Source organism: Symphodus melops, assembly GCF_947650265.1.
Source record: "Symphodus melops genome assembly, chromosome: 19".
NCBI classification, from domain to species: Eukaryota; Metazoa; Chordata; class Actinopteri; order Labriformes; family Labridae; genus Symphodus; species Symphodus melops.
In genome coordinates, this window is record NC_136709.1 from 8,794,085 (window position 1) to 8,809,283 (window position 15,199).

At 44.0% G+C, this 15,199-nt stretch overlaps 1 protein-coding gene across 4 annotated transcripts in view; it reads left to right on the forward strand.

Moving 5' to 3' along the window:
• Positions 1–15,199, forward strand: part of tiam2a (TIAM Rac1 associated GEF 2a) — a 69,767-nt gene that overhangs the window by 52,217 nt on the left and 2,351 nt on the right. For all 4 annotated transcript variants that reach the window (XM_079369033.1, XM_079369034.1, XM_079369035.1 and 1 more), the window contains 11 exons: positions 5,487–5,696; positions 7,104–7,172; positions 8,147–8,272; positions 8,810–8,918; positions 11,191–11,370; positions 11,655–11,773; positions 12,300–12,408; positions 12,863–12,921; positions 13,047–13,143; positions 13,394–13,487; positions 14,949–15,103. In XM_079369033.1, coding sequence (XP_079225159.1) covers positions 5,487–5,696; positions 7,104–7,172; positions 8,147–8,272; positions 8,810–8,918; positions 11,191–11,370; positions 11,655–11,773; positions 12,300–12,408; positions 12,863–12,921; positions 13,047–13,143; positions 13,394–13,487; positions 14,949–15,103 — 1,327 coding nt within the window. The remainder of the gene's footprint in view (positions 1–5,486; positions 5,697–7,103; positions 7,173–8,146; positions 8,273–8,809; positions 8,919–11,190; positions 11,371–11,654; positions 11,774–12,299; positions 12,409–12,862; positions 12,922–13,046; positions 13,144–13,393; positions 13,488–14,948; positions 15,104–15,199) is intronic.

Below are 15,199 nucleotides of genomic sequence, written 5' to 3' on the forward strand. Positions count from 1 at the left end.
TTCGTGCCATGACAGGGCAGTTTCCAGTGAGGGATGGTTAAAGCCAGCCTCAGGGACATGCCTGTATTTCATCCTCTGTTCTTGATCCTCTGCCTCGACACATTTGTTTGTTTATTTAGTTAAGATGGGGGGCTCTTAGCTGGTAAGTCACAAGGTTTCTCCTTTGATTTGAGGAGTGTTTCATCTGCTGAGCAGACTGAGCTCTGTTCATAATGACTCCGTTCAAGCGTGTAAGGGAGACGGAGACAGCGTGGAGTGTTGATCTTGCAACCTTCCACTTGGACAGAGCTGAGCTGTTTGTTTGTGTGAGTGTTTACATCCAACACTTGGAAACTAACATGACTGCAAAATGAAACAAGTGAGACAATAATATCTTCCCAAAAGTGAAATCCTTTATGGCTGATTACAGCAGACAGACACATGGAGGCCTCAGTTTGGACATGTGAAAACACATTTGATTGGACTTTTCGTTAACTTTCCAGAGACTGGACACTGATTAGAAACAGTTGGACACATAATGTGCACCATTGTCAACTGGTATGATTGATCCTGTTGACATCAGAAAGGCTGTAGCATGCACTGCAATACTCCACCTCTAGCTAGGTATAGTGCTTAAGAGCTGTTATAAACAAAGTTGGCTCAACACCTTGTACGGCCTTTTGTCTTTGTTCAGACGTAAATGTCTTGGCTTGGAGTACGACTTGACTACCTGACTTGGGGATGATGGCAAGGACCATGAACTGCAACAGCCTTGCCCCCCCCGCCCCCCGTCATCACCCTCAAATTAAGTGGGGAGATGAAGGAACATTCAAAGGGTCCTTGGCTTACACCATGACACTTAATTTTCCTCTTGTATGATTCTGACCAGAAAATAGCTGAGCTTTTGCCTGCCAATTCCCTACTCCTTTGCCTTCCCAAAGAAGAGAGGGCTCCCAAATAAAGTCCTTTCAAAGACAGTTTGGGAAAACAATTGACATTTGAAATTAGCAGAGCAATGACCTGTTTATTCATTTTGCATGAAAATTCCATCGGCAGTGGACGACACATGTCACGCAATAGTTAACATTCCTGCACGGTGATCCCCACAGATTCACAGCCTCCCATTTTTGAGTCAGCCATTCCTCTGTGTGTGGAGGTAACAAGCCAGAACAGTCTGCATTGTGCCTATTGAGAGACTGGACACTGATACAGTCCGCAGCCCCTCCATTCAGCCCTCTGGAAATTACACTACGGTCACATGGAGCATAAAAGGAGGGAAATAACTCGAGGAAGAGGAGGAAGAAATGGGTATATTTAGACATGAATGGGAGAGGAAAGTAAAAGGAATTGTATTGTGTAAAACAGAGATGTCGGAAAACCAGCGCTAATGGAAAGAGACAAACAGTGAGAGAGGACACAGTTACTGGGTGAAGAATCCCCTATGTTTGCACAAACTCAGTGGCCAGACTGGCCACCTGATTGATATGCAAAACAAGCCTGCAGCAAGCACTTTTTTCTCTGCCTACTCTCACAGAATGGCAGGGTGCACGATCAATGACTCAATCCAAATCAAAGTTCACTCCGTCTCAGAGACATAGGTGTACTCAAGACTGAGACTCCTGACTCGAGGCCTTGCAGAGAGACCAGCAGCGGTGGACACTAGTGAGAAAAGCCCGAATAGAAAGAAGATGGCGAGTAAGCGGACGAGGAGATGACCAACCTTCAGCTGTAAATTACAAGTGGATGGGACGAGACTGAAGAGATCTCCAAGACGGTGAAGTCAGCCATCAAGCTTTCACCAATTAGTGTAAGATCATTTCATTTCTGAAGCCGTCATGCCGACGTCCAGGGGAGGCCGACTGCGTAGGAAAGGGTGCTCACTGGCCCGGAGGACACAACGGCAGGCCACAGCAGCATGGAGGCTGCTTTACAGACTGCTGTTCATGGTGAGCACTGGATATGGAGAGCAAGCTGGTATTTATAGATGTGTATGCTGTGATATTTAGTGCAGCGTTTGAATGGGCCTCATCAGGAGAGATGATAGAAAGTCATCAGCACTCTTCTGTGAATTTGAGTATCAGTGCTTCTGAAATTGAGGGGCTATAAAGAGTCTCTTTAGATTCGTATTGCCGATGTGAGAGATGGTTTAAGTTCTCACATAGGTTAAGCTGGGTGTCATGTTTTTTTTTTTGTCGGTTTGAAATGCAAATGTGGCAATATTTTTTAACATCCTCGTCTAAAGGTTTCTCACGGTTTGTGCAGAAACCATCTGCGTCTCGCACATGTGAATGGCTGTTGAATTACGAAGAAATGCAATACCTGTGGACGTTGTCAGTGGTGAACCAAGTAGACGGTGACAAAACGTCTCAACAGCCTCTCACTTCATTTCTTCTTCTTTTTTTTTTTTAAAACCTTTAGGTCGACAAGGACCTCTTTCTAAATTGACTAAAAGACATTCATGGCTAGGAGAAGGAGAAACATGATCCAGAGCTGTCAGCTGTCAGCGAGAAACCGAATAGGAATTCACAGCAGCACTGTCAAATCCACTCAGTTCCCTGGCGCTCCCCTGGCGCTCTCTGGGTTTTTTCCCGCCTCTGCTGGCTCCTATCCTCGGCTCTTAATTGGTTATTTGGACTAGCTGTCAGGCTGTTTTGCTGGGGTTGTTGTGGGGCAATCTCAATTCCTGAGTCATCATGGCGTTCGGGTCCCCTTCATGTTCTTCTCTCCTTGTGAGCGTCTCTTGTCACGCTCCGACGCAGGTGTCTGCCATTTAGTCTTGATGAAATCTTACTTAACAGCAGTTACAGTCTCTCCAAGGGGTAAACGTGACTTTCCATGTGTGCATGTTTCCCTGCGTACAATCAAGCATTTCACTTTACCCCCATCACCCTTTGGCTTGTCCTTGTTGTTTTTGCGTTAGAACATGAATCTATATGCTGCCACTACATTGGTGTGATGAGACTTATCCTAATGCGTGAGCAGTGGTGTGGTTCAATGTGTGCACACACATTCACACATTTCTTCCGACCCTGGCAGGCCTCCCCTTTCCTCTGGATGCCTTTAGCTGAAATAAATGGCAGCTATAACTGTTATGAGTCTCCACATCGATACTCCTCCTGTCTGGAGCTACCTGTGGGCTATTTGATAAATATGTCACTCTGATATCCTTCAACCTCTACGTTTCCTTTAGGCAGACTCCCCCCTGTCTGCCTGCCTGTCCACAATATGGAGTTTTCCCAGTGTGTATCAGTGAATGAAGGCTGACTGGCGCTGCGGTGTTTTTTTTTTGGCTGTGTCAGAAGCTGCTTTGTGATTTTTTTTTATTGGAATTGTTTGTGAGCTGGTTACATAGGTGATAGTCCAGGGCTCCTCGGGAATAAGTTACTCTTAAGAAGTGTTCGTGAGCTACATGAACGTTGACATCGTCATCAGAATCAATGTTTGCTTCTTTTTTTTTTGCCCAGATGTTGATTTCAAGCAACTATTAAACGTTCTCTAATCAGGGCCCGACTGTAGTATAACATCCCTCAACCCTGTTTTGAGCATCGAAAAGGATATGGGAAAGAAATCTGGCAATGAAAACTCATTTAGAGATGTATTACAATAGTTAGCAAACACAGTAAGCTAAACTTAATGACATGCTTAATGTTTAACCAACGCAGCATGTTGGCGTTGTTGCAGTGTGGGAGTGCAGGGTAATATTCATGTTGACTTGCCTAAAATAGCTGCTAGTGTAGCTTGGCTGTCGACCTGTTTTGATGATTAATGGAACAAAAAGTTCAGAGTCATGGGCAGGTAGTGTATGTCCATTTGCAGTGTGTGTGTGTCTTGCGCTCTCCAACATTGGTCCCTCCACCAGCGCAGAGGGAGACATTAAGTCCCTTTATAATTATCATCCCACATTCAAAGAGCTGCAAAGTGGAGCGCCGCTGTGGGCGGTAGATCACTTGAAAGAAGCTTAGCCCAGACATACAGAGAGGACACGGAGAGGAAGATTCCCTTTTCTGTCTCTCTCTCCCTCCCTCTTCCAGCCTGTCATACTCGTACTGTCTATATTGTAGCACTGAAGGGCCGTCTCTGGAGTGACCGCGCTATAATGAGCTAGCTGATGAGTCGCAGGCTTATTAATGGAAGTCTTGATTGTCTGCGGCCTCCTTGGATGTGGACGGGGGGGGGGGGGGGGGGGGTGACTCAGACAAGCTCTCACACACTGCTTGGAAAGTGTGTACGTGTGCGTATTAATGCCTGCAGTGTCAGAATGTAGTGTTTATCGATCCATGTGTGTTGCTGTTTAGATTTTAGTCGTGAGCTGCACTAGAATGCTTGCTCATGCGACACACACACACACACACACACACACACACACACACACACAGAAAGGCAGAGTGCTGAGCAGCTGTTTTGCCAGGCATGGTAGCCTTCCCACTGTGCAGTGTTGCTGTGCAGCGGGTTGGAACCTGCTATTACATCTCGCTTATCAGCCTCAGCTGATTCTAGTGCCTGACCTGAGATTATAATGCTACACCATGCCATTTACTTGGAATAAGGAAGGCTGACATCCCATCATAATTGATTTCCTGAGCACTTTGCAGAAGTGAAGATTGGTGCAGTTGACAAAGGGTTGTGCTTGTTGGATAGCTTGTCTTGTAACAAGCTTGGATGGATTTTGATTGAGAGTCCATACATTTAACTTTAGTGCCTGAAAAGCACATACTTCACTTAGGCATCCACACTGGTATGAAGAGAGAAGGAGGAGGTTTTTCCTCTCTCAGCCTCTGAAGACTTGACGCTGGTAATTGTTCATTTTTCTTCCAGAGTTGCTCACAGATTACAAAATCTTACCCGCCACAGGCAAGACTTTGCAGTGTGCTGCATAGTACTGATGTTAAACCTCCGACCTCAGGCTATACAGTCTTATGGAAAGTTAAGCGGCTGATGTGTTTCCATTGAACATCTGTAAACGTTGTGACACTAAGAGGGGGGGGAGAAAGGTCCACTTCTCTGAATGTCTCTGAGCAAACAACAGGGAGCGTACATTGTTAATGAGAGGCTTCTTACCCGTCTCCCAAAGCTACTAATACAAGGTAATACAGGAGCACTTGGGATCTTCTGACATACCAAATATTCTACAATTGATTTGACACAAAGCTGCATAACAGTCCATAATGGATTAAGAAGAAGAATGCAATGTGCTCTAATGTTATCTGCTGGGATATCCAGTTAGTCTTTCAGATGCAGCGTAAAGTCTTTGATGCAAAGCCAATTAGCATCGAGTGCATAACTAAAGCTCCATCACACTATTCCTAATACCCAGAGGAATTAGTGTCCATGTACAGTGTAGAATTATATACATCATTATTTCCCAGCAATGGAGTTGGAATCATTAGTGGTGGATGTTAAATAAAGCAGGTCAAAGAGAATTTTGATTTGAGAATATGTATGTGGGAAGATAGCGTCATGTAATAAGCTTGCTAATAATCCTTGTGTCTCTCTGTTGCCCCCTACAGAGCGTGGATACGGTGTGCACACTCTACCAGTCGTTCCAGGAAGGACCCGCAGGTTTGATGGATGACTCGAAGGATCCTCCGGGGAGACACGGAAGTGGCGCAACAGGAGAGGCCACCCTGCTTAAACCTTGCCCAAAGCATCTGAGTGCCACTGAGAGGTTACGCAAGGTCATCCAGGAGCTGGTGGACACCGAGAAGTCATACGTGAAGGTGAGACTACGAAGCTTCTATCGTAGGAGAGTTCCTTAAAATGCTTCCATGAATATTTGATTAAAATTGTCCTCATTCTTCCCCAAGATTCAATATCCCTTTTTTTTAACTCATGGTTATAAATTAATTTCTTTTCTCTTCTTCTTTTTTTTTTCCAATTTAACAAGACAAGAAACACTTAAGCTCTTTTGAAACTAACTCTGGCTGACTACTCCACATTATCATCTACAGTAATGGGCACTATTACTGACAGTGGCCTAGATCAACTACCATTTTATAATGTTTAGATATATGTAGGAATGTATCTGTTGTGTGACTTGTTAGAGTCTGTATGGTAAATAATTAGTGGGAGGCTCAGCATGATAGATTAGCCTGTCTGCTGTGTTTGAGAGATCTAATGGGCTTTATCTGTTAAAAAAAAGTGAAATATTAAAATAATCAAGAGTGCTTGTTTTTCTTCATGACAGTGTTTAACAGGAAAGAGGAAGTTACTGTTTCCAGTGAACCCATCTTGCACATAACTCCCTGTAAAAATGGCTTATCGTGGTTTCTACACTTCGGTTTTTGTCTATATGACAAATGATCTGTTTTGCCTTGTTGCTGTTATTTATGAGAAGTCATCAGGCTGCTAGTTCCAGCTTAACATGCAGATGTAAGAGTTGTGTTTTTTTTGTCTGACACTAAGCAAAAAAGTGGAACTTTCCTTTTCAACGTAGCACATTGAACCCAGGGGAAATATGGAATGTAAGAGAAGAAATTGATGAGAAACGGTTTCCGGTGACACAGTCAGAACTCCTCCTTCCCTCCTCTCGCTGTCTAGCCTTATTTATCTTCCTCCCGCCCAATCATTTTGACTTCCTCGTGTTTTCCAATACGACCTTTTCCTCCCTGACGCTGATTAGTGGGACGCATCCATGATCGTCTTTACTCTTATGCTCTCGTCTTTGCTGGCATTTTTCCCATCCCTTCATCTCCTCATTTTTCATTAAGTCCCCTCACCCGTGCACCCCTCTGCTTCATACTGTCGTAAATTTGTAATTGAGGAAGGAGATTGTCTTCCCACAATGCCTTGATGCAGACCTGCTCTACCGTATCCATGCACCACTAGCGACGGAGGCAGCTTGGGGAGGGGATGGGGAGGAGGAGGAAGCTCATAAATCAACCTAATGAGAATATCCCCACTGATACCAAGACAAGCTACAGCCACATTAAAGTAGTAAGGGGGGGGGAGTAGGGAGGGAAGATGGAGGAATGAGGGGAGGGACTAAGGGAGGAGATTACAAATAGAGGAATAAGCAGTGATCTGCTGATAAATGCACTTTAAAAAACAGACGGGTTAATACAAAATGTTTATTTCTGATCTTTGACTCCTTGTCACTCACCTTATTCTGGACTCTATGTTTGCAGGACTTGGCCTGTTTGTTCGAGATCTACCTGAAACCCCTGCAGAATGAAACCTTCCTCACACTGGACGAGGTAAGCACGATGTGAATGAACATACTGTGTAAATGCATGCTAAGCCGAATGGGAGGCGTAGTATCCAGAGGCGTGTCCTTGGAGGTGTGGAGGCAGTTTGAAACGTGAAATTCATTGAGTGTTTATTACCCAGAGGCGACGTCGATGAACTCTGCTCGGCCATATCTCCCTCATTACCACAGTGACTAGCTAAAGGACAAATTAGTATTCCCCTACACTGACCTTCTAGAATCCCACTGGGACATACCGATAGTGGCTGGCTTAAGAGTAAAGGCACCCTGTTAGCATTCACTTCAGATTCACACACGACAGAGTAGTTGTTCAATGACTTCTTCGCACCTCTTTTGCCGAGGCAGCAGAGTTTTTCTTTGTTTGGAAAGCACTTCAATTAGCTGTGATCAGGCGTCGCTGTCACAACATATAGTGGTAGCAGTGGCATGCTGATCACCTGCTTTGCAGTTCGCAGCTGTGAACCAGGCATGACCTCAGACGCAGAACGTCTCTCCCGAGATGCACTCGTCGATAGGCCACTGAGCACTGGGGCAAATTAAAAGGCTATTAAGGGACGGCGGGGACGTGTTCAGATACAAAATGGACAAGGGCATGTAAGTCCTGCAATTACTTTTAATGAAGGGGAGCATTACTCTGGGTTTATGTGTTGGAGAGCACACCAGGCACTACCTGTTTGTTTTGGTGGGTGCTGGATTTGTCGCTTGTCTCCAGGTGCCTTTGTTGGAGATGGAGCCATCAGAGTGTACACACTTTAGAGCTCCCGACTGACTGACTGTTGTGAATCACAAGCTACCTTGTGTTTTTCTTTTATTGTTGCCTCATGTTATTTCACTCTTCCCTTTCCTCCTTTTAGACCAATCACCCCAATATCACACTCAAACATCCCTCCCATAATTCCATACCACCTTCTCTTTCTGCTCCCCTTTGATGCATTGACCTCTTCTTCTCCTCCTCCTCCTCAGATGGAGAGTCTATTTGGCAGCCTGCCCGAGATGTTGGACTTCCAGAGGGTCTTCCTACAGACCCTGGAGGAGAGGATCGCCTCCTCACCCAATTTCAGCACCCTGGAGACCCCGTCACAGTTCAAGGTCAGACACATAACACAGCAACATATCACACCATTGATTAACTGTCCAAAGATCTGGTGTAGATTCCACGAGAGTTTTACGGGACATCTTTCTGTTCAAACCAAGCGATGTTAGCAGCTATGCCAAAGATCTTTCATGAGGTTTATAAATATTTCAGGTAGTGAAACAGGAGCGCGACTTTTGTAGGCGTGACATGACAAGGTGTGGGGTCTATTGATCGAGGCGGCGCTTCACTGCTTGGATTGCGAGCTGCTGAAAGCTAGTGCACTCAAGAGGTTAGGCAAAAAGCAGAGGACAGGGGTGTATGAATAGTCTCCCAAGAGGTGTGTGTGTGTGTGTGTGTGTGTGTGTGGTGGTGGTGGGGTGGGGTGGGGGGGTGAAAGTGGTCTGGTCACGACTTCCCGTGTTCGCACTCTTTCATCCTCGCTCTCTCTGTACTCACTGGGCTTTGTGTAACATCACTTTCCCTCCATCTGTGTGTGACACTCACTCCCTGTCTTTGTTTCTTTTTCCCTCTCACCTCCTCTCCGTTTACAGAAGCTGCTGTTTTCTCTCGGGGGGTCCTTCCTCTACTACGCTGACCACTTCAAGCTCTATAGCGGCTTCTGCGCCAACCACATCAAGGTCCAGAAGGTCCTGGAGAGAGGTTCGTCACACGCCTGATCAAATAAAGAGCGCACGTGAGGCATAACAAAAACAGAAGCAGTGCAAGAAAATGTGATCGAGAATAGCCATGTAATACATTCATCTGCAAACCCATACCAATACAGAGTGACTCAAGCATTCTTGCACCTGTGTTGCATCAGAGATACCTCACAGCTACTGAATTTTCAACCTTTTTTTCTTGAGAATCAAATCAATTTAGTGCAGAAGTAGATGTCCTAGAGTGAGTCAGTGTCTAAAACTGCAATGGGTGATGCATTTCGTGATTTCTAAAAATCCAGTTTCATCTCGAATATATCAGGCTCCAGCATGTTTAACAAACATGAGAGTTGGTTCGAAGCACTATCCCAAACATTTCCCTGTTTTGATTCATGGTGTCTACACATCCTAATCTGTTAGCTAGAATACAAATACATCAAGTTAAAACAAACACATGCATTCATTAATACTCAGGCTCTGGGTAACCTTGTCCACCAGCAGCAGATATGTGACCATGAAAACCTGAGAGCCCTAATAATTCCTTGTGTCTCCCTCAGCATGTGACAGAGTAAACATTTTAAAAGGTGATTTATACCTGCTAGGACGTCGGCCTTTCCGCCACTATTTGGGAACACTGCCCAGATTGCCGTCTTTGTTGACATATGGGGGATTAGGGTGGGTAAATGTGCACCTTTGTGCCACTTAAATCTGCCCCATTACTAAATCTGTGTGGGATATCCCTCGAAGTAAGCGGTGAGATGCTTTATTTTTCAATAGGATTAGAGAGAGAAAAACTCTGAAAAGTCTGTGACGTGTCAGAACTACCAAAAGGAAAATGAAACTCGATTATGAAAGCACAATGCATCATCGGATATTTTGAAAGACTTAAGAAAATCATATTTAATGATATATTATTTTAACAACCAACTTATAAAAACACTTCTGAAAAAACACGCCTTTGAAAACAACCTTCCCAGCCTTATGTGGCTGCTCCTTTCTAAACCTGTAATCCAACATATAAACACTACGGTAACTCAAAGATTCCCTCTAAACACCTATTAAATCATCTCGTTTTCATCATGATAGTGTACAATACAAATGAATACTTTTTTTTTCTCTCCGTAACAGTCCTCTCAGACAGATCTTGGCACAGTTAGTTGTCTTAGGTCCTTTAGTCTGAGGGCGGGGCCAGCACTCTGCTAAATGGCTCAAAATACACGGATGAAAGGAAAGGGTGCAAGATTTGAAGTACACACACACACACACACACACACACACACACACACACACACACACACACACACACACTGCTCTTAAAGTCAAACTTTAAATGATGGGGTGTACAATATTAACGTGGATGCACGCAAAGTAATAATTGAAGAATAATTGCATAGTGCAGATAAGGATGCTAGCAGTAATAACAAGCTGACAGTTGCACAGTGCACACACTGAGTGTATACTTGGCTCAGCATGATACAGAACATCCAGTGCAGCCTGGTCACACGCAGCTCATCCAAGGACGCAGTAAAAAAAAAAAAAAAAAAATTATACATATATATCTGTGAACCCGTTTTAGTAATTCATCTTTACCATCTATATCACCCCCAGCCTTTCCCATCATGCCAAGTGCTCTGGGTTGCCTTAGTTTCTCTGTTTATTTGTCGACTGGTTAATTGCCTTCCAATTACTCTGGGAGGTGTCGATGCTGCTGCCTGTCTGAGGATGGGAGTGCTATAATTAATACTCTAATGGCCCCCCTTGGTAAGCGCCACGGAAGTATGCTGCTGAGAGAAAATGTCATCACCTTTACAGAAGGAGTGTTCAGATTTCTCCGCTTTTTGGCTTCAGCATAAGGAGTCCCAACGTGACCATTTCCCCCCCTTGTAGTAAAGACGGTATTATTTTTATAGCAACCTGTCACAGTACAGCTAGATTTTATTGCACCTTTGCTGTAAGAAAACACCTTATAATACTCTGAAGAGTTTTGCTCTTTACAATGGACGTGTGAGTACTCTTTAATTCGGCACTGCTCATGGTAGGTGGAGGAGAAGTCTACTCTACACTACCCCCTGCTGGAGAGAGCTTATTGCACCTGGATTCTGCACCCACCGGCATAGGGATACGTCTAACCAGAGTTCAGCATACAGAATAGCTGTATATATATTGTTCTTGTATTTATGCGTTCAATCACAAGAGAAAAGCAGTGTGCACAAACACACATACCAAGGACAGTAAACTGCTGAAAGATTCATATTGTTCAACGTGTGTTTTGTCAGTTAAGACGGATCAAGCCTTTAAAGAATTCCTGGATGCGAGGAACCCCACCAAGCAGCACTCGTCCACCCTGGAGTCCTACCTAATAAAACCGGTGCAGAGGGTGCTCAAGTACCCCCTGCTGCTCAGGGAGCTGGTGTCCCTCACAGACGCCGACAGCGAAGAGCACTATCACCTCACAGGTGGGAGGAGAAGTGCATCTACAGACCACACCAACACACAAGGGAGGGGTTGTTCTAAATAAGAACTATATGTTCACACTTGTCATTTCTGTCATGTTGTCATGCTATCGTGAGTGACAGCGTGGCAGATCTCATCTTGGCACGAGTGCTGATGGGGTTTTTTTCTCATTTATAATCAACACACACCCTAAGCAAATAGAATCTGCTACTGTCATGCAAAGCACTCTCATATACAGTCAAGAATTGATCTCTGTTGACGCTTCACTCTGTTCTTGTCCCTGCAGAGGCTCTCAAAGCTATGGAGAAGGTAGCCAGCCACATAAATGAGATGCAGAAGATTTACGAGGATTACGGCTCCGTGTTTGATCAGCTAGTCGCTGAGCAGAGTGGACACGATAAAGAGGTAGATTCTTATTTCAGAATCAGATTCCCCCTCATCAAGGGAAGGCCGTATATTCAGGGTTGGCGAGGCGACGGTTGTACATTGAGTATAGCACAACACCTGCCAAAACATACAAATGCTAAACGCGTGACACAGTCTGGTTAACCATGAGTACATTAGAGGGGATCTGTACATGTTGTTTACTCTGCCTCCTGTGCACCGCCTCCAGGGATTGATTGATGGAATATTTAGTTTGTAGCCACTGCAGTAGAAATATTCAAAGTGAATGCTAAATAATGTTGTCTAGTTTACTGTACGTTTTCACATATTCATGAAGTCCTCAAATGGTGAAAACGCAGTTAAACGCTGCCTTTCAAATCTTCTTCAATCTTTACACAAACACTAGTTTTGTAGTGTCAGTGGAACTCCTTTCATAGACGACGCGTCGAAGTGTCTCATGCGGCGCTGAAATGGCCAAAGTCTTGTTTTGTTTGTTCTCCTCGCGGTCCTGCTGTCTCATAAATCCGACCCTGTGTTGGTCTTCCAGGTCACAGAGATCTCTATGGGAGAGTTTCTCATGCATTCTTCAACCATTTGGCTCAACCCACATCCATCACTGGGTCGCATGAGAAAAGACCCTGAAATGACTGTGTTTGGTAAGTCGCCCACACAGACTTTTACGTGGAGAAGAGCCGCTGACATTTCCCAACTAACACCCCCCTAAACTGCCAGACTCCAAAGTATACTGCTCATTATCATGCTGGCTCGTTTGCTTATTAATCTCCAGATGTTGTTGGCCTTCTGTAGGCACAGACGACCTAATACAAGAACATTTTGAAAATGTTGACCTTTTATTTGATGTCCAAAGGGGGGAAAGAAAATGGTAACATAGTGTATTTGGGTTTACTGTACAGCTGCACGTAACTGTGTCTGCAGAACTCAAACAGAGCTCAGTGCATTTCAGTATCCGTCTCTGTAGCGCTGATATGAGCTTTCAGGCTTCAAGCTGGAAACTAAAATGCTTCTGTGGGTTGAGCTCCTTCAGTCAGCTTTCCCCAAGAGGCATTTGCAGTCAAAACTAAGACGCTGATGTGCTCTCTCTCTCACTAGTGTTCAAGAAAGCAGTGATACTGGTCTACAGGGAAAACAACAAGCTCAAGAAGAAAATGGTAAGCATCCTGTCTGCTGCACTCATTTACTCCAACACACAACAAACTGTGTCTTTGGGGAACAAAGTTTCTTTTTTCTTTTTTTTCCCTTTTCGTCATCGTGACATTCTCTTTGTGATGAGCAGACCAACCCTCGATCAGCACATGGAGATTCAGACCCCTTCAAGTTCCGTTGGCTCATCCCGCTCTCGGCGCTGCAGGTTAGACTTGGAAATACTGCAGGTAAAAGGCCGGCATACTGCCACATTATCCCCCCCTAAATCACTCACAAAGTACATCCACTAAATCTTTTTGTTCTTTATCCTTCTTCAAATGTCCCCACACACACCCCTAAGCTCATTCTCCTCGCCCACACACACACCTCTTCTGGCATTTTTGTTCAGCTCCCTCCTTCCTTATTGCTTTGTGAAACCATAAACCATATTTGGTGTGTGTGATTAAAAGCCTCTCCTTTATTTCCTGGCTCACACAGGAACAGGCACAGAAAGCAGCTGCATCTGGGAGCTGATTCATTCTCGGTCTGAAGTGGAAGGCAGACCTGAGACCGTCTTCCAGCTGTGCAGCAGGTCAGAGATTAAACTGTAGTGTCATCTCTGTGGAGTGGAATTAGTGTGCTGGTATGCAATTTATAGTCATTGAGGAAATAAACAGAGACACGCGCGAAAACACACAGAAGGCATTTCTAAAGAATTTGTTGTTTTTTTAAAACACTAAATCTTCCTTTGAAGTTTAAGCCATATTGTTTTTAACTTTATATTTATTTATGCGAATATCACAGTCAGTACTGTATATATGAAAATTCACAGAACAGTAGCAGTCAGATTGACATGCAGCTTTGTGATAACTCAGATTTTATACAAGATAAAAACAGAAAAATAATACTGAAACAAGTAAGAGGTTGAACCTCCTGCAACTGAGCGCAATCCTCCAGCGGGTAGAGCTGCGACTAAATTATTAACAAAACTGAGAAAAGATGTAGCACGAACACATTTAATATATTTTCAGAGGAAGACAACGTCATTAAAATGTGCCATACTTTTTTTCATTATGGTTCAGTGAGCAATGGCGTAACGTTCATGCTCATTACACACTCTCTTTTCTGACCCTCAGGTGTAAATAGGAAGGGTGAAACCCTTTCCAAATGTTTCATTGTTTTTATGCGTCTAATAAATACAATTATTTTTTAGGTGTGTATAACTTTAGCACTGGACATGCAGAGCAGTCTGAGGGAGACGTTTTTAACATCGAAGCATGCTCCAAGGTTAATAACTACTGAGCTGGGCTTATTGAGCACACAGCTAAGGCTTATATGGTTGGTCATATTCAAAACCAGAAATGTGATTGATGTTCAAGTATTGATACTTAATAAATAACAATGCTTTAGTTTAAAAACATTCAAGCTGTTTGTCTGTTATAAATATGGCTGCTGCACTGAGGCTGTTTGTTTAGCCGAGCATTAAGATTTAAAAGAAAAACATCTTCCGAAATCTCTTCAAAGAACATCTGAACTCGTGTTTTTAACAACTGCGATGTCATGGGGAGTATCAATGTGATGAAATAACCCCAGTTTCAGGTCCTTGGGTTTTGCTCAGGAAATAGGTAGATGGTTGTGGTGGCATATCCAATCAGACCTCTGTCATCTTGTCACTCCCTGAATATCGAACTTCTTAGTTTGTCCACTTTGCACAAAGTAAATTATTATTATCTTACTTTTTTAACCACGGTCCCCCTGAAGACACACGTAAATAGTTATCAGCTTCCCATGTATTCTATATATGTTTTCATAGTTTTAGCATTCATGTGGATTAAATGTCTACCAGGGAATACTGGTGAGACTGAAGCCTGTAACCAAATTAGTCTCTCATAACAGCATGAAATTGGGATCAGTTCTAATGAATTGAATTACCCTTTTCACCAGGGACATAATGGAACTCTCCCCCCCATATTCTATATTTAGCCATTGAAATCAAGTTCATCATACCCTGTGCTCATGTTACTATGGTACCTCTTCTGTGTCTCCTCCTCAGTGTGCCAGAGAGCAAGGTCAACATCATCAAGGTGATCCGCTCCATCCTCAGAGAGAACGTGAGGAGAAACATGAGGAGTGAGGGCACGCTGGAGAGGGGCTGCAAGGAGCGCCTGGCCCCCCTGCGCAGCACCCTGCCCTCCTCTGCCAGACTCGGTGAACATTCATTCTAATTTAAAAAAACCCCCCGATGCATTAGACATTAGACCATGGTTGACACTTCCCATGAACTACCAAGCACTGAAAACTGGA